This window comes from Ursus americanus, chromosome 35, assembly GCF_024610735.1.
Source record: "Ursus americanus isolate L20-20 chromosome 35, mUrsAme1.1.p, whole genome shotgun sequence".
NCBI classification, from domain to species: Eukaryota; Metazoa; Chordata; class Mammalia; order Carnivora; family Ursidae; genus Ursus; species Ursus americanus.
Window position 1 is genome coordinate 16,833,813 of NC_142161.1, and position 18,232 is coordinate 16,852,044.

General features: G+C 51.2%; 1 protein-coding gene across 1 annotated transcript; it reads right to left on the bottom strand.

Annotated features, from left to right (window-relative positions):
- Positions 1-3,160: 3,160 nt before the first annotated feature.
- FOXA1 (forkhead box A1) lies at positions 3,161-7,258 on the bottom strand. The gene is made up of 2 exons (XM_045800490.2): positions 7,061-7,258; positions 3,161-4,649 (listed from the first exon to the last, which is right to left on the bottom strand). The coding sequence occupies exons 1-2, from the start codon at positions 7,130-7,132 to the stop codon at positions 3,303-3,305; spliced, it is 1,419 nt and encodes a 472-aa protein (XP_045656446.1). The 5' UTR covers positions 7,133-7,258; the 3' UTR covers positions 3,161-3,302.
- Positions 7,259-18,232: the final 10,974 nt, after the last annotated feature.

Sequence of the window (18,232 nt, forward strand, 5' to 3'; positions counted from 1 at the left end):
CCGGGCGTTCCGGCGTTTGTGTGTCCGGGTTTCCGAGGAAGGGATTACGCAGCGGGAGCAGCCGCGGCAACGCGGGGTTGGGGCCGCGGGAGCGGTAGAGCGACGCCTGGCCTTCTTTGTTGACTTTTAGGTCTCGGGCTAGACAGAAGATTTATTCGCTGGGAGGGGAAAATGCCCAAACAATAAAGAACTAACTGCACTTGTCACCCCGAGATGCCTGCGGTCCTGCTCTGTCCCTCTTCCCCGGCAACCGCCCGCCGCGGCCGGATCCGCGCCCTTCCTAACGCGCGGGGCGCAGGTCTCCCGGGCGCGGCGGAGCGCGCGCAAGGTGCCAGGAGGTGCTCTACTGCTCAGGGGTGGCAGCAAGGCGCGTGAGAAGCCCACGAAACCAAGTCCCCGCGACCCACCATTCTAGCTTCTCAGGCAGGTTTCCAAAGTGGCCTCTGCCAGCAGCCTGCGGCGCCTCGCCCCCCGCAAGCCCAGAAAAAGTCTCTGCCGAGTAAGAGAGAGAGTGAGCTAAGGCCCACTAAGCCTGGCGGGTGAAGGCAGGACTTGATATTGCTAATATGTTAGAGAGGGAAGGGAACATCACCGAGGGGGACGCACGAAAGACGATTTAGATTCAGTGAGGCTGGAAAATTTCCTCGGCCCGAACTCACGTCCTTATGTTACATTTGGAATTCGAATTTGCCAACGCGTTTGTTTACCCGCTATATAAATAAGTATTGAGATTGAAAGCTTTTTCCTCTCTTTGGGACTTTAATGTCCTTCATGCCCTCCAAATTAGATTTTGAAATCATTCAAACCAGTTATTTCCCTCTCCTCCTTTCATTAGCTGAAGTGGGGGGGGGGGGTGGGATTTCTGGATTTTTCTCAAGTGCTACATGCCACCCCTTCTCTCATCTGGGGAGGCAATTACGCGATAATTAAGGGACTCACACAGCTCTTTTTATCTTGTCCGCAGTGTGGAGTGGGGCGATCAAAGTAAAGGCTGTCCAAGTTCAAGCCCCCGCGAGGATGGAGTTCATACACAAGGGCTCAGGCAGGCTAGCCTCTGCTTGGGCTGGTGTTGTTATTGTTGATGTCAATCCGAACAAGACTTACAAAGAAATAGGTGGACTGGAAAGTGAGCCTACTATCAAAGGAGATTAATGATTTTGTGATCTCAAGCAACTGTAGGGGTGTGAAACTGCATTTAAAAGCTTCTTAGAAGGCAAACAAATCATCAGCTTTAAGTTCTCAGGAATGATATTTTTAGAAACAATATTTTTAAAGGTATCTTCACAAAATACAAAATAGCAGCTATCCCGAAATATCCTGGTGGCACAAAGCTTCTCCTGCAGGAGTGATTTAACTCGACTCCGCCTGGCCCCCTCCAAAGCTACCATGATGGTTAAGTTTTGTTTCTTTTAATGGAAAAAAAAAAAAAGAGTTCGGGATTCTCTGTTGTAGACAACTTAATTTTATCAGCCACATCTGATATTTTACTCTCACCAGAATACTTCACAGATAAAGGAAAATTAGACATTGAGGAAGGGGGAAATGTAGTTATATTAATGAATTTGATTTCACTGTGGACAGACTCAAAGGAAATAGAAGTCTTAAGCTCATGTCAGAAATTAAACCCATTACTGGGAACAAATAATCTTAAAAATCTCAATTCTTGGGATATTAAATCAATTTATCTACCCGCTTTTATTGAATTTCTTTAACTACTTTTTAGTACCTTCATGTTCATATAATAAACATAAACAAAACAATTTTGTTTTAGATCATTTTCCTTTTTGTCACTTATACTCAGTGCCGGACTTTGGAAAATATCATTTTCAGAATACCTATTTTGGATTTAATTGAGGAAAATAACAGAAATACTTTTTTGTTAACATTTGATTTATTTAAAGTCCTTAACTGCAAATGATCAAGAACATATTCCACGGCTTAAAATTTATCATTTTCGTTATTTAAATCAAAATATTATAATTACAATCACATTGATAAAATTAACATTTTTAATTTGTAATTTTAACCATTATTTAAAGCAATTTCAACTATAAAGAAAAAAAAGGACTAAACCATGCAATAAATTAACATTGAGAAAGCAAAGAAGAATAATGAAACCCGTCTGGCTATACTAACACCATGTCCAACTGTGAAAAGTGCATCAACACTGAATGAAACAAGCACACGACGGCAATAATTAAAATGGCCACAATCAGTTGGATTTTGGAATTTTGGACCAGATTTTGAAATGCCACGTCCTAGAACTTATCTCTCCTCCAACATTGTAATATTCCCTTTTTTCCTGGAAAAAAAATATTATTTAAATGGTATAGATACATAGGAGCTAATTTTATACATGTTATGTGACCTCAGAATGACATGACAATGGCACTCTGCAAAGCAAGGAGCAGAGTTACTGAGGATGGCAATTCTTGAGGAATTGATTCTCAGGGCTATATGTGGGTGGCGAGGACAAGGGAGGTGGGTGTCTTTGTAACTTCTTGGTCAGGCAACTCTTGAAAATGTATCATGTATATCACCTACCTATTATTCCTACGTGTTATGCAAATATATGGAGGATGTCTACATATTTGAGCATGTGCATAAATAAGTTCGTAATATATATGTATTTCATTTTAAGATGTCTGCTATCTGAATGTATCAGACATGGAAGCAGAGTGACAAATGGCTCTGATGTTTATAATCAGTTTATGTTTTGCTGCATAACAGCAGTATTGTCCTTCAAATACTTTTAATAGCGCCTAGTGTCTACTTGTTTCTTCACCCTTTCAGTTCTTATGGTTAAGAGTATTGCCATAGACCTGTAAACTTGTGGAGGGTCAGGCGAGGCGGGGTGGGGGGGGGAGCACAAACAAATATTTTACAAGTTTGACCATCTTTCTTTCTTTCTTTCTTTTTAAATAAATCCTGCACAGACTAGAACGTGTCTGGAGAGGAAAGAGGGAAGAAAGGGAGAGGAATAAGGAAGTAAGAGGATTTTATATATACATTTGAGGATTGTTAAACTTTGCAGGAAAAAAATTTGTTGTTTGGGATTGGTTTTCTTTGTAATAATATACACAAGGCATTTCGAATACAATAACAAAGTAACAGTCCTTTGCACTGGGGAAAAGATTGTGCACACACACACACACAAAAATGAAATAAAAATAGTTGGGATTTTATTATGCTGTTGTTGGCTTGGTATGTGTGGTTTTGTTTGCTGTTGATTTCTCTCTCTGTCTCTCTCTCTCTCTTGCTACTAGCATGGCCATGCCACACAAACCCCCAGTCCCAGGGAGCTAGGAAGTGTTTAGGACGGGTCTGGAATACACACCTTGGTAGTAGGCCGGCTCCAGGGCTGAGGGCTCGATGGGGCTCCTGGTGGCCACCGAGGCGCTGCCGAGGGGCAGGCTGGCGGGCAACGCAGCGCCATAGGGCGAGTACTGTAGTGCCTGCTCATAGGCCTTGAAGTCCAGCTTGTGCTGCTGCTCCGAGGAGGACATGAGGTTGTTGATGGAGAAGGGGTGGTTGAAAGAGTAATGGGGGTCCCCTTTCAGGTGCAGCTGGGACTCGTGGGGTGCCAGGCCATGCGCCGGGTGGGAGGGGGGCACAGATACCAGTGCCCCGGGCCCGGAGCTGATCGGGGGCGCAGCCGAGGAGGATGGAGTCTTCAACTCCGAGGCGCCCCCTGTCGCCGTCGCCCCGCTGTGGTCCAGAGTCTGGGGGCTGGCAGCCGGCCCGGGGGCCGGCGCGCCCTCTAGCTGGCCTGCCTTACCGTGCACGCCCCGATGAAGGGGCGAGTTGGCACTGGGGTTGGCGGCGCTCGAGGGGTCCTTGCGGCTCTCAGGACCGCCCTTGGCGCCGCCGCCGCCGCCCCCGCTCCCGCTTCCGCCCCCGGCCCCCGGCTGCTTCTCACACTTGAAGCGTTTCTGGCGGCGCAGGTAACAACCGTTCTCAAACATGTTGCCGGAGTCCGGGTGCAGCGTCCAGTAGGAGCCCTTGCCCGGCTTGTCCGGGGAGCGCGCCACTTTGACGAAGCAGTCGTTGAAGGAGAGCGAGTGCCGGATGGAGTTCTGCCAACGTTGCTGATTCTGCCGGTAATAAGGGAAGAGGTCCATGATCCACTGGTAGATCTCGCTTAGCGTGAGCATCTTGCTGGGCGCCTGCTGGATGGCCATGGTGATGAGCGAGATGTACGAGTAGGGCGGCTTAGCGTGCGGGTAGCTGCGCTTGAAAGTCTTGGCGTCGCCGCCGCCGCCCGCCCGGCTGCGGCCCAGGTTGGACGGCGCGTACGCCATGGGGCTCATGCACGGGTTCATGGCAGCGGCGTAGGGGCCCAGGCCGTTCATGGAGGCCGCGGGCTGCGCGCCCATGGCGCCCATGCCGCCCGGGCTCAGCGTCGTCCCCATGGCCGTCACGCCCGCCGCCGTCATGCTGTTCATGGCGCCCGCGGAACCGCCCGGCATGCCGGCCACGGCGCCCGGACTCAGGCCGGCGCCCAGGCCCGGGTTAGCGTAGGACATGTTGAACGAAGCTGGGGTCATGTTGCCGCTCGTGGTCATGGTGTTCATGGTCATGTAGGTGTTCATGGAGTTCATGGAGCCCAGGCCCGAGTTCATGTTGCTGACGGGCACGGAGGAGTAGGCCTGGAGCGGAGACAGCGAGGGAAGAGGCCCCGAAGGGCGGCGTTAGTAGTGGGGGCCGGCGGCCTACCGCCAGGGGCAAACGCGGAGACGTGCAGAGAGCGCTTCGGCAAAGCATGGGACCCCCCACCCGGGGCAAACCGTCAGGCGCCCTCCCCAGAAAGAGCAAAGAAATGTCTTGCGCAGCAGGGGAAAAATCTTATCTCGGCAGGCATGAAAGACAAGCGCTCACAGAAAATATGTCCCCAGGAAGATGTGTAATCGCCTTACATGCCAGGCTCAGGGGCCGACTTCTAGGTCCCCTCCATCGCCTTCTGCTTCCACGCCAGTTGGTATCCCAGTCTCCACCCCAGACCCGCCTCAGCAAAGCCCTTTTGGTTAAAAGGGGTTAAACTCCGAAAATAGAATTATTCTCTGACTCTGCTGATTCACCCCCACCTTATCGGGTGCGGTGGGCTCGGCGGTGTAACCCCCCCCACACACACTCCCCGGGGGTGGACAACAGAACACCAGCTCTGTGCCTAAGTCGCCTAAGCCTGCCAGGCCGGGCTGGCCGCATAGTAGCCTCTGCTGTGCGGGGTGGCTGTTAATTAAACTCTCCCTGATAGAACTAATCATTCATGGCCATATGACCATCCATTTCTCAACAACTGGCTTTACTGCCTTAGCAGTCTTCCCCAAATGGTGACTTTTCGTCATTATGCTTAGAAGGAGTGTTTTCCATTTACTTGTAGCAACTGTAATATTTATTAAAAGGGAAAGAAATTCAGAAGTTAAATAGGTTTTGGGAAAAAATTAAAAATAGATCTACAAGAGGAGAGGGGGCAAAGGGGAGTGCATAATAATATCAATGTACTACACATAACTTTAACTTGACTTTACATGTACATCTCCATGAGCCATCCAAAAAGTTGCACTAATTTCGTTACCTATTTCCAGCCCCATAACATTTGAAAAATTTGGTGACACAATTTGTCAAAATAATCTATTTTGTTTTCCCATACTGATATGTTACCATGGATTATTTCAAAGCTTGGATTTAAAATCCCACTTTAAATTTCTAAAATCAAAGTCTACTTATTTTCTCTTAATGCTATTCTATTTCCCAGTTCTCAGCTTTAACCTACAAGGAAGTTCTTTCTATAGGGGATTTCATTAACTAGTGGGTCGAGATGTCTGCATCTGAGTTAAACCCAAGGAAGAGTTCTGTGCTCATTTTTAAATTATCAGTAGGAGAAAACCCTTACCAATAGCAATTTGGGAATGCACTATATATGTTAAAAACATAGAGCCCAGAAACATAAAAACGTCTCTAATAATTTAATAAAAGTAATATCCTTGAATTTTTTTTCACCAGCAGATACAATTTCATTTGAAAAAATAAAAGGTGTACAAATTTAACTAGGCACACTCCACTATGGTATGCAAATAAACTCAAGCTAAGTTTGTGAATACATAAATATACAAATCTAAATAAGTTAATTGCCATAAAAATATTCCCTGATTCTATATTTTTCTGTCCATGTCTTAAAGTATTTTTTACTTTCGTTTTTTCTTTTCTTTCTTTTTTTTTTCTTTTTCTTTTTTCTTTTTTGTCTTTTTCCTCTCCCCAAGATTATCGAAGGCCATTTCAAAAAGCGTTTTTAATAATGGTGAGCTTTTGGGGAGTAATTGCCAGCTGTTTCCAGAGAAATACTTTTAGTAGGTGATGGGCCCGCCTGTACCTGGTTTTCCTCACAATCCCTTTGTGCACATTGTAAAATAAACCACATGAACGTGCCACCAAGGGGACAATGAAGAGAAACAGGTTCTCCGTTCGGGGTGCTAGAGGGAAAGTCAGTTCGCACCAGCGCCACCCAGCGGTTCCAGAGTAGAATGAGCACACTTCTCCCCAAACAGGGCTTTTAAAGAAGTTTTATAAAATTTCGGAATCGATTCATTATTAAGACGCTCAACTTAACGGCGGCGCGCTTTCATCTGAAGGCATCTGCGAATTCAAGCGTGGGAGGAAGAGGCCGCCCTGCTGGAGAACTCTTTCTTAGAGTTACCTCCAACTCTTGCCGGCGCCCGCCCGCCAATCCAAGGCACCCCGGGCCTGGTTCCGGCTCCCGCTCTTAGCAGAGAAGAGGCAAGCTCTTTCCAGAGCGGGTGCTTTCAAAGCCCAGAATTTCCTAAAACCCTCTGGCCCGCTCCAAGCGCCGAGCGCCGCCGGGACCCAGTCTCCCCCGCGGGACACCGGATCCGGCTCCAAGGCCCGGCCAAGGCCTGTCCGGGAACACCTCGGGTGGGCACGCAGCAATGGCATGGAGGAAGCGCCCCCAGCCCGCCAGCCGCCCATCCTGCCTGGCGCCCGCCTCTCCGGGCCTCCGCCGAAACGGGTTCCGGGAGCGTCCCGCCTGCTGCCCGCCTCTCACCTCCTGTGTGTCCGCGTAGTAGCTGTTCCAGTCGCTGCTCTCATGCCCTTCCATCTTCACAGTCCCTAACATCCTGGAGCCACCCTGCCCGATGCAACCATCCAGCCCAGTGCGAAGCGACGGGCGGCCGCGCGGCGCAGGGCGGGGGGCGGGGAGCCGAGCAGCTGCAGTCACCCGAGTGCCCACGCCAGCCCAACGCCACCCTAGCGAGGAGGAAGCCAGGCGCTGCGGGGCGCGGCGTGCACGGCGGAGGCGGCGCGGCGGGCGGGGGCAGGCGGCGGCCGCGGAGCGCGGCGCCCGGGAGCGCCTCCGCGGGAAGTGAGCGGGCGGCCTCTGCGAGACGAGTGCAGTTGAGCTGATGTGGATCTTACGTCGCTCGAGTGCCCACCTCCTCGTCCTCTCCCCATTTGTCCGCCGCACAAAGACGCTCGCACCTACAAAGCCCGAGGTGCACCTGCGAGGCGGCCGCCCGCCAGTCCAGCCGCCGCGCCTCCCGCCCAGCAGCGCTGCCACCGCGCGCCCCCTGCGCCCCCTCCCGCCGAGCCCCCTCCCTCAAACCCGGCCCTCACTTTGTTTGCAAAGCAGCGTAATTGGTTTAAGACCGGAGCCTGGGGAAAGAGGGAAATGGGATTGGGGGGGGGGGGTAACCCCCTTTGGAAGAGGAAAAAAGAAAAATAGGCGGGGCCGGGCAAACTAACGAGGGTTCTGGATAGGAACCGCGCAGCCGGAGAAGGGCTGGGGGCGGTGGCGTTGGATCCCCGGCTCTCCGGGCCGGGCCAGCTAAATGACCCCAGAGTCCCTCCCCAGGGGGACCCACCATCTTCCGGGGGCCGCCGGCTGCAGTCCCATCCCGTGCCCCTCCTGCACTTCTGCCCGCTTCCAGTCCCCACTGTACTGATTACTGACCCAAAGTTCAACCCCGGGAGACTGGAGAATACAGACCATCCCCCCTCCCCCGACTTCAGGCTTGAAAAAGGAGAAAGCCCCAATTTTGTCCCTTCACTAGAAACTCGGCCATCTGAGTCAACCCAGCCGAGTGACGTTGGGCCTGTCTGGGCTCCTGGCTAGCAGAGTGGAGACGCTGCCACGAAACCCGTACCTGCGGCTAAGAGCAGGTGAGTCAGAGCACCGTTTTATATCTTTATGACATAACTTTTTTTTTTTTTTTCCGCCTCGGTCCGCTCTACTTCCCTTGTCATCTGTAGCGATCATGAAGAGGAAGAGACTGAGAACAGATGTCTGTGTGATAGGGCAGGCGCACCCGAGTCGGGCCGTCCTCCTCTGCCCAGCTCCTCCTCCTGCCCCCCTTCCGCAGCCCAGGGGACTGAGCTGGAGGCGACCGTCTGGTTTCTGATAGGGAAAGGTCAGGGGGAGGGGACATCTCCCTAAATGCGCGCGTTAACTGGGAGAGCATGAACACAGGCGCGGGAATGCATCTGCTCGGCAAGAGAGGTGCCAGGCTGAAGCCAGGGATGGTCTGCGGCGGTGCCGGGTCCCATCTCTCACCAGGAGGGGGTGAGGCTAGCACCCCAGGCGCTTGCTTGGTTCCTAATGGGTCCTGGTGGGAAGTTCCCTCCAAAGCAAAGTCTCTTGGCTCCTCTGAGGCCATGGCTAGTGGATTGCCCACAATCACTTTAGTTGGAGAAGGACCAACTAAAGTGATTGATAAGCACTGAGTTGGTGATAGGCTGTGGGATGGTGTGAGTTTTTGAGTATATTTCTGAGTGTATGAATGTGTGTAAGCTTCTAAATGAGTGTGGCCATGTCTGTTTCTAAGTGTGTGGGTGACCAGTGTGTGTCCTACCCTGGGTAGAACCCACTAGTTTTCCTGAAGTAACAACAAGATAAAATCTTCCTCAAATAACTAAAAATCTGCAAAATATTCTTGTTTGGCAAAGTTTTAAGCATGTTATTAATCTCATATTAAGAAATGTGTTTTAACTTGTCTTTCAGATAGCTCCCCCCTCCCCCGTACTTTGTTCTTTTAAATCTTTCTTCCTTGAAATCTGGCAACAGAATCACGTTAAATCCTTGAACCAAACAAATCTCTTAAATCAGCAGGGGAGCCTGAGAGGGTGAAGATGTGCAGTTAAGGAAATAAAAAAGATAAAAGCATTGGATTACAATTCCTTTTTTTAACAAAAGTGGAGGGGAGAGAAATGTCACATTGTAAGGAATGGAATGAGAGTGAAATTAAATCCACCTGGAACTCAGAGCAGGCGCCCTCCCCAACTGCAGCCTGCCCCTGTGACTGCAAGTCCCATCAGTTTGTGTAAATGTATCTGTAAATGTGTGGATCTGCACGGATTTCTCAGAGCCACCATCAGAAACTCATTCTTTTGTGCAAAGTTCCCATCAGCAGCAGGACCTTCGTTCCATTTGTGAAGTACACGGATGCTTAGCTTCCTTGGCCTGTTCCGGGGGACTTTCAGTGCTAATGAGCTTCCCTGTTCCTTCCCGCGGTGATTCTCCAACGCCCTCTTGGCTCTTCTGAAACATCAAGCATGACTAGGGTATTTTCTATGGGTAGTAACAACTTACTAATACCTTTTATGGTACTCAAAAAGCTGATGCCTAAAGGGGGGGTGCTATCATTTTATAGGGGGTCAATTAAAACATCAAATATTCTTTCACTTTTAGCCCACTTCCCAAACCTACTAGAGCTCATCTTAAAAAAAAAAGTCAACTTAAGGAGAAGAAAAAACGCCTATAGCTGGGTATCCAAAGTAAAGTTTTTCCAGGGCTTCTTCAAAGTCCAAGACTGGTGGTGAAGAGTGGACTCTGCCAACTTTAGAGCCTTGATCCAGCGTGGGAGCTCCTGGGTCACCGCCCGGCCAGGAACGACTGGGCTCACAGCACCTCCCGTGGTGTGTGTGGGGAGGAAGGGTGGGCGCTGAATCCTCCCCCACGCGCCCCCAGTGAGCACCGTCGGGGGAGTCTGGAACTCCGCACTCCTCTCTTGCCTGAGATTTTAGTTCACGGAGCTGACTGCCTGAGACCAAGAAGGAAAGGGGCAGCTCGGTTAGCTCCCAGCCTCTCTGCGTCTCAGTGGCGATATTCCAAGACACCTAACACATTTAGGAAGTGAAGTTCTAAGGTACTCAGATGCCAGCCAGTCATTTCTCGGAGTTTTAAAAGCGAATCATCAGGGTCGTGCCGGGTCTTTGTTTTGGAAAATAAACAACAAACAAGCAAATATATGAAACAAAGCTGCTGTCTCCGGGCTACTGGCCATTAGGTAGCCAGGTGACTTGCCGGGTTGCTGCAGTCTACTCTTTGGTTACAAACCCCTTCTCCCAAGTAGGCCCTGTCTACGCTTTTCAGAAGGCTGTGCTTTGCTTTCCGGGGAGCTGGACCTGTCTTCAGCCTCGGGGAGGCTGGGTGGACTCGAGGCTTAGGGGCCACGAGGGCAGCCACGTGGCTTCTCCTGGGGCGTCCCGGGCCAAACCTCCTGGCTAGGATGGGTCTGCGCGAGCCTAGGGCGGCCCAGGTGGAGGGGAGGGCATGCTCCTCAGGCGGAGGAAGCCGGAGCCGTGAGGAAGGTGGCGCGTGGGTCGTCCAGGTGGCCTTGGGCGGAGGAAGCGGCTCCGCCCTTCCCGGAAGCTGCGCCTTCTACGCCTTTGGGGTCCGCTCCTGGCTCAGTCTGGCTGTGGCGGCGGGCGGGACCAGAGTCGCCGGCCAAACAAGGCCACCTCCTCTTCCCTTTCCCCGTGTTACCTGGCTGGGACCCCTTCCGCAGATCTTCACCGGGGCAAGGGAGAAGCAGAGGGTGACGACGGCGAGAGGCAGCTCGCTCCTCAGGCCTTCGGCCCAGCCTGCTGTCTGTGGCGGCGCCGGGGTCCTTCCCGTTTGGCAGGACTGCGGGGTGGGCAGAGAGCAGAACCCGGGGCGGCGGGCCTCTGTGGTGCCCCCTGGAGCCTCCCGAGGATTTCCCTCTGTGGTTCTCCCTAGTCTGTCCCTTATCTCCGCCGACCTCCCTCCTTCCAGGGGGCTGTGGCCAGGTCCCGACTGTCGCGGGCCCAGCCACCCTCGGTGCAGGGTGGTCCGAGTTCCTCCTCCGGTCCCCACCTGCCACCCAGATAAGAAGCTTAAATCCGTTTGCGGGGGAGAATCAGATGCTATGAAACTAAGACCTGTTGCCTTTCACGTGGTTCAAAGAGGACCTGGACTGGGAACCCGGGTCGGTTTAGGACTGAGGAAGGCCTGGGAGGCTGAAAGCAACTGTTTGCACTTGCGCGTGACCGGCCTCCGCTGGCCGAGGTGTGTGTCCGAGCCGGGGAAGGGGCCAGGGCGCCGCGAGAGGGCGGATCCCAGAGCCTGCCTTCAGCCTCCCGCCCGCCACGCGGGAGGCGCGGCAGCCCGAGACTTGGGGGTCCACCGATGCCAGTCTGCGGCGCAGGGGGCTAGGAGAGGAGAAGCACCGAACTCCTGTCCCTTCACGGCCTCTCTTCTTTTCCTTTACCTTTTTTTGTTTTCTCATACCTTCCCTTCTCTGCCTTTCCTTCTATCACTATGTTACTAATCAAGAAATTAATTCACAACTCACAAGGCGTCCGACCCTCAGTAGGTAGGGGCCCTGGCCCTGGGACCACATAACCGGCCTCGTCCAGCAGCTTCGTGCGGAGAAATCTAAGGATCCCGGCCGCAGCCTGGCCGGATGTTTGTGCTGGGAAAAAAAAAGAAAAGAAAAGAAAGAAATTCTAATGAAACATTTTAATCCCAATTCTTTAGCTCTGGGTTTGTCCTTTCCCTCACTGCTGCTGGAGCCGCCGCGGGGTTTCTGAGCTGCCTGGGGCGCGGGCCTGGGCTGGCGGGCAGCCGGATGTCGGAGCCGGAGCTGCTCCCTACCCAGCCTTGCCCGCGGGCGACAAAACCGTCTCCCTGGCCCTGAGCTAGCATTGCCCTGCCAAAATCAACTCGCATTTTCATGTATTCAAATGAGAAAGATTGGGAAGGGCGACCTGCCCTTTTGGGCAATCACTAGCCTCGGAGGGAATAAGTGTCCCATTGGTGCCCGCAGAGAACGGGAACCTCCCTTCCTCGAGGCCTGGGTAGCAGACGTGGCGCCCCCGCCCAGGCCTGGGTCCCCAGGCAGTCGCGCATCTCTACGCAGCTCTGTTCTCCGAGTTAACCGACTGCTTTATTCACAGTGGTCACTGCCAGCTCGAGGAAGTGCCTGGTCCAGCTAGTCTCTCCTCACCCCGGTGCAGCGCTTCAGCGCTATATCTGCTCATTGATGCCCACACTTTCCTCTAGCTACTTAAAAACTGTTAGGGTTGGAGTCCTAGAAGAGGGACTGGAAATGGACGCTCCAGATAAAAGTTGGAAAATTAGGGAGGAGCGTAACAAATTTTCGGTCTGAGAGAGGGACTAGAGATTGAGGCCCTACTGTGTGCCACAGACTGGATGGGTGCTTTGAGATCCCAGCAGTTCCCCCCACGTGCTGCTCCAGGTGTGCAAGAGTGGGGAGCCTGAAAGCCTGGCAATTTGACTCTACCCCACTGGCAGAAGTTGGGGCTAATAGGAAGCCAGTGATGGAAACGCAGAGCCTCAGAGAACTCTAAATGCCATCCCTCTTCTGGAGGCTGCCCTCTTAAACCTAAATCCTTCCCCAACGGTGAATGAGTATTTCGCTTCTCAGTCCCTTTACTCCACCCCCCCATCCACCCATCTCCCCCCCACCACCACACAAGCACACAGACACACACACACACACACACAGACACACACACACACACACAGGCGGGAGGTTTCCCACGGCCCCTCACTTGGCCCTGGTGGTTTAACTTTAGCTATTCAAATGTGATTACCCTCAAATTTACATAGTTTCATTTAACAGATGCTTTTATAAAAATAATTTGGTGGGAGGAGGTAAAAATGCATTCTAGCCAAGCTTTTTTCATTGTATCATCTTCCTGATTTCCCCCCGAAGTTTAAAACTGTCCATTGGACTGACAAAAAGACTAATTTATTGGCATGGCTAGAGGGAGGTTACATTGATTATTTAAAATTAAAATTCAATTGGAAGACACTGGTGAGTGGCTGCTTCAGGACTTCCAGCAGCTATTCCAGAGCTAACATCAGAGGAAAGTTTTGTTTTAAAAATAGGGCATTTGTCTGGAGTTGTTTGATTTTCCTGGTCCTATGGGTCACAGAGTAAAACTCACATTGTAGTGAGTTTGCTTTTAAACAGAAACACTAGGAAGAGGTCTCCTTGGCAGCATTCCCTTTTGCTGGGGTACCAGCAAGATTTGCAGGAACTTTGACAACTTTCTAAACGCAGTCATCGTGGTCGCCTACTGTAAATGAATCAAAGGAAGGAAATGCAGCTGCCAACATTGGGCGTTACCTGCGGTGTCCAGGGCAACTTCCCTGGGTCTTGGTGAGCGCATTGCAGGCGTCCCCAGTGAACTGAGCTCTGCTCTGCTGAGGTCCGCATCTTAATCTGCATTCCTACCAGGGGTGTATCGGTCTGTACAGCATATTTCATTTGTGTCATTTTAATTTTTTTTTTGTCTCCCCCACTGGACTAGAAGATCTTGAGGGTGGGGCCCACAGTCCCCACTGCCAGAGCAGAGCCTGGAGCGTAGTAGACTTTTCAATAAAGATTTGTTGACTCAATCAATAAACTAACTGCCCCAATCCAGATGCTGGCCAGGCTGGTGTCAGCTGGGAAAAGATGCTAGAGCCTAGAAACCTTATCCACTTGACTCCAAAGTCTCCAAGTAAGAGGACACTAGGGACCCGATGTACCCCAGGGGGCTGTTTAATGAATGGACCAACAGACAGAGGAATGAATGAATGGATGGATGGACAGATGCTTCTGGCAGAAAGGCTAGGGTCTTGGAGCCCTGTAATACCTGATTCCAGGCCCACTGGGCATGGCCCCCTGGCAGCGATGCACGATTTTAACCAAAATCATCTGTGATCAAGTCGGAATGCCCCCACTTCACTGGTTTCTGGACTTTCGCAAAATCAGCAGGCCCCCTCCCCCCCTCGTTTGCCTATCTAGGGCCGTCAACGTGAGACCAAAGGCAAATATTTCACTTTTCCCTGGCTGTGAAAATGCAGCAGCAGAGCCTTTCAATAGCAGATATTGATTAAAAAGTTAAAGAACCCCATCAACTTTCCATCAAGCAGAATGTTTCACTAGGAGCTGTAAAGGAAACGTCCGTGTTTGAATAATATGTTTAAATTGGCAAGCAGATGAAGCCGAGCCCACGCAGTGAGAAAGAAAAGCCTTGCAGCAGGGCTCTCTGCGAGTCCGGGGTTGTGTGCCGGGGCTGACAAGCACGTGCGCGCTGCGCTCCCACCCTGGCGCTGGAGGGCGCCTAGGAAGGCAGGCCACGGGTTGGTCCGGGTTTGCCTGGCGAGAGTCACTGAAACGATGATCCTCCCAGGGGCCAGGCACTCAGCGGGCCTTGGCGGTGGCAGCGCGCTCGAAATTATCAGCCGTTTACCTTAATTGCCTCCCTGTCTTTAGGAGCCGAAGCATTTTATTCCACACGCTTTCCCTGTGTGATGTAATGATTTTCTTAAAGGTCCACCCAACCTCTCCAGATCTGCCGTGTTGTTGCAAGGTATTAACTGGAGACCTCTCGTGTCAACTTCTCCTCCCGAAGTTTTATTTGCCAGGAAAGCCTGCGTGGGAATCCTTGAGAGAGGAAGCCGCTCTGCCGCCTTTTCTGGGCTGCTGTCACTCGGGAAACTACCTGGCAGCGCGATACCGCAGCTGCTTCTGTGACTTTGATGTCCGGTCCCCCTCCCCCCAAGCGGCACTGGGTGGTGTGGGGCTCAGCCTCGGCTGGGTGGCTGCCCGCGTTCTGCGCCACAAACTGCGTTCAGACCACGCTCTCTGCCCTTGGCCGCTCCCCACTTGCACCCCGGTCACCGCAGGCAGAGGAAGGGCCTCGGAAGTCAGGTGGAGCCCCACTCGCCTTGGAAACTTAGGGTACTAGCAGACCTAATGTAGGTTTTTCTTTCAACAGCTTTCAATGATGAAGTTGGTGGCATGGATCCCACTCTCCTCACCGCGCTGGCCTCCTCCCGCCAAAATACCTTCTATTGTGAATCTCTAGACTCCTCTGACCTCTTCATGACCCCCCTCTCACACCCCGCCAAGAGAAGTGGTTTCAATAAATAAAGCGCGGTGCTCAGGTTGAAGGTCAGTTTACATTGGGGCAGAAGTTTCTAGAACTCCTGCAGGTGCTGGAATGGGAATAAACCAGACCACCGTCCTAAGAGATGAGAGAGGATATGAGGAGATGGGAACCGGTCTCGGAGTGGGTAGGAGTAGGTGGTCAGGAGCTTGGTGGTGATCCAGTCACAAATTCGTGTTCCAACCATTTGAGCTCAGATTAACTGGGGAATCCTGGGCAGATCCTTCCGGCCTCAGTTTCCTCTTTTTCCAAAAGAGCTTGGACTCGATTCGTTCGGTTCCAGCAGCAGTCTTGTAGGAAGGGAGTCTGGAATGGCTGGAGCAAATCAGGCCTGATGACAGCCCCTCTCCTCCACTGTGGGGATGGAAACCAGTGAGGGTGTGAACGTAGGAAGGAAACTGTTATGGTGATGGGGGTGAGGGGGTGGCTCTGCTCTGGGAGTGGGCAAAGCATCTCTCTCTCCCTGAGGGACCTAAGGCGCCGGGAGAACAAGCCCTAGGGAGAAGAGTTCCCTCCCTTTTGCTCTGGTTTTGTGTTCTATGTTTCATGGTAACTTTTGGGCAAAAACCTTTCCCTTTTTCACTTCCCAGCATCTCCACAGACAACAGTCGGTAGGAGACAGCAGAGAGTGTCTTCCAATTCTCAAGCCCAGGCAAAGCCTCCTAGCCTAGGAGGCTGCACGCGTTCTGCTCACTTCTCTGGGCAGGACTGGTGCCTCTGAGGCTAAGGGTCTCTGAGACTGTCTCTCTTATTATCCACATAAGCTCCAGCCTGGCTTGTTTGTGTGACGGACAGGGACAGTAGGGTTTGTGCTTACGAGCAAGGGATTTGGAATGAGATCTGGATTTCATTCCGTACTCTGCGGGAGGCTTGCTCTTTCTGAGCCTCCGTTTTCTCAACTGTAAAATGGGCTTATTAGTACCTACTTCATACCATTTGAATACAGAGTAAGTGCACTGAATTGTAACAAATACAAAGAGCCTTCGCAGAACTCTGGGAGCCTCGGCGGTGCTGGATGCTGAACACTTAGTGGCAAGTAATGCGGCCCTGCCATCTAGGTGCGCTCGCCCCTCCCCCTTACAGGTCTTTTGCTGGTGGCCGCCAGCCCAGCTCCCTGGATGCTGTGGTCCCTCGGGCTACAGTCGGGCGAGGAGGGGAGAGCTTCTTTGGGGATATTGAACGCCTGGTGGTTCGCGGGGCCGTGTCTCATCTTCCAAAGCGACCCTGCCTAGAATGCTCTCCCAATCTCCTCGACCTGGGGGACCACTTTCTGTGGAGTCAGCGATGGCAGGATCGGGCTTCAGAAGCTAGTGTGTGACTCTCCCAGGTCCCCGAGATGGTAGACCCGGTTCAGGGACAATAGGTGGACTTGCCCCATCGTCCTGGCTACAGCAATCTCAGTTAAGACCTAGGGCCTGGATCCAGCAGGCATCCCAGTTGCTGAAGGGAGTGAGTCTGGCCTTTTGGGAGGCCATTCCGCCCTCTGCATCTGAACTTGGGGAGCATGGAGATGAGAAGGCAGGACCCTTGATTCACCCAGACATTTTCTTCTTTCTCCCTTGGACTCCCTTCTCCACTTCCCCTCTTGTGGCCAGAGTTAGAAGAAACCACTTAGGACTCATTTGGAGGAGTATCACTCAGGACATTTTCTAAAATACTCAAAACCCAAGATGACATTACAGCAAAGAAACTTTAGTTTCATCGATAATTTTAAGAACTATTAGACATACATGCCCTTAAAAAAGGGACTTCCTGGGAGTCCCTTTCATCTGAAATGAAGTAAACATGCTGGGCTTATGATGGGTCCTTCAAATATTAAAGACTTGGAATATTGCATGTGCAAGAAAACTTAGTGGGGTGCCAAGTCTTCATTAAGAAAAACCAGTATTGTATATGAAAAGACCAAATCACAAAAGACTTTTGTCAGCTACAGATCCAGTTGCTGAAGTAAAGATTCACGGATTGCTTAATTCCTCCTGTTAAGGGAGCTTAGAAGAACTGGAGCTTCAGGGTGGATCCCTGGGGCTCACACGAACAACAACCCACATTTCACACAGAGCTTGGATGGGTTAAGAAGGTCCTGTATACAAGGCTCTGATAAGTTTTTGAATTCCCCTTCATTTAGTAATCAGAACCAGTGGATAAAATAAAATATTCCTTCAGAACAGAACAATAACACATCTTCAAAGCTGATTAATTTTTTTTGGATTGGTACTGGGGGAGGTGCCTTCAGGGGAAGTGGGCTGGTACACAGAAATCTCAGGCTGCGAGCAATTTCTGGCTAAATGCAGCTTCTGTTTTTACAGCTTACTTAGGGAGAGCTGTTAGTTTTTCTAAGCATAAACCAGGCATTGGTTCTCTAAGCTCAATGTTTAGGCTACAAAGCACATCCAGCAGTCTTACATACCTACCTTTAGAAAAGGAATGGTTTTGACCTCAAACTCAGCAAACTCTCTGGTGCATTACCATACTTGGAGAGCACCTAAGCAAGCCCTTTGGAAGTATAAAGGGGAACTGGAATGCTAAATACCAGCCACTATGTCCTAGAAAAATAAATCCTTAATTCTCAGCCAGGTACACCTGCTTTGGACCAGGCTTATTAGTGTTATTTGTATCTTTTCTTTTCAAATGGATAGTTTTACTCACAGAGTTTTCTTTCTGCTCAGTGCTTGCTATTTTTATCTAACCTTAAAAACCCTGAGATCAGGCCTGGCGCCAGACTTTTGAGGCCCCCCAGGGAAGTGTGATGGCTGGCTTCCCACAGGTCCCTTTCTGAACTCTCTAAGCTCAGATGTTAGAATCACGTCAGAGTTTGGGGTCCGGAGGGAGGCCTAGCCTATGTTAAGTAGATCGCCAAGGGGTAGGAAGGGTGAGCAGGGTGTGAGGAGAAGGGTGAGGGTAAGCAGTGCCAGGGGAGGACCTTAAGGCAGAAGAAGCTGTTTCAGTATATTAGTGTCTGTGGATTAAAGCAGTACAGTAAACTTTGGGTAATACTTTTCTGGTTATTCTCTGT